General features: G+C 45.6%; 1 protein-coding gene across 1 annotated transcript in view; it reads left to right on the top strand.

The window, feature by feature from the left end:
* LOC122263837 (tubulointerstitial nephritis antigen-like) overlaps positions 1-550 on the top strand; it is a 1,273-nt gene extending 723 nt beyond the window's left edge. The window contains exon 2 of the mRNA XM_086546741.1: positions 165-550. Coding sequence (XP_086402867.1) covers positions 165-339 — 175 coding nt within the window. The 3' untranslated portion in view covers positions 340-550. The remainder of the gene's footprint in view (positions 1-164) is intronic.
* Positions 551-1,047: the final 497 nt, after the last annotated feature.

Raw genomic sequence — 1,047 nt, forward strand, 5'->3', positions numbered from 1 at the left:
CACCATCCTGATTTCCGTCTTCATCCCCAAACATCATCGTCAGTCCCATCCACATTACTGCAACCGTCATGCAACCGTCATGCAACCGTCATGCAACCAACCGCCAACCATGAATGACCACTCCCCCCCAAACACATCAACACAATCACAATCCAATCTTGCAGAAAGACTGCCATGTGCTGCACGGGGCGCCGTGATGCCTGCAGTGTGCCCATTCGTGGCACTTTATGCTACTGCGACGCAAGCTGTTACTTGAACAATGAAGTGAGAGACTGCTGCCCCGACTATTTCGATGTTTGCCATGACATTTCGCAGCCGGATTTCACAAAACTGGAATGAGGAGGTGAGGGATGAGACTAGACGAGGAGTGAAGGGGTAGGGAGGAGGAGGAGGAGGGGGAAAAGGAGGAGGAGGAGGAGGAAGAAGAGGAGGAGGAGGATGATAATGAGGATGAGGAGAAGGAGGAGGATGAGAAGGAGGTGTAGGAAGAGGAGGAGGAGCAAGAACTAGATCAAGAAGAAGAGGACGAGGAGGAGGAGTAGGCTGGAGGGGGAAAAAAAGAAAAGAAAAAAGAATTAGTCTTTTTCAATGAAAGTAAAATAAAGTTTCAGATATATTTGAGAAAAGAAATCACTAAATACTGGTATTTTTATCCCTCTATACACTAATAATTCATACACACCAGTCGGCAATCTCCATAAAAGGGGAGCGTCCTTTTAATACAGTGGTAGCCTAGCATGAATATACGTCTAGCAATCCTTAAAATGATTCTAAGCGGAAAGAAAGAGTTGAGTAAAGTTGCAGCCATTGCAACACTTGAAACGTATGATTCTTAATTTCTCTCTCTGTCTCTCATTCTCTCTCCCCCCCTCTCTCTCCCTCTCTCTTTCTCCCTCAATCTTTTTCTTTCTCTTCTCTCTCACTTTTTCTCGCTCACTCACTCTATCTCTTTCTCTCCCTCTCTCTCTCTCTCTCTCTCTCTCTCCCTCAATATCCTAGTCAGTATTTGAGCAATGTGTGTGGCAGTTTCATCTTGTTAACAACCTG

The sequence above is a fragment of the Penaeus japonicus genome, unplaced genomic scaffold, assembly GCF_977035675.1.
Source record: "Penaeus japonicus unplaced genomic scaffold, GWHDUDI00000001_assembly GWHDUDI00000018, whole genome shotgun sequence".
NCBI lineage: Eukaryota > Metazoa > Arthropoda > Malacostraca > Decapoda > Penaeidae > Penaeus > Penaeus japonicus.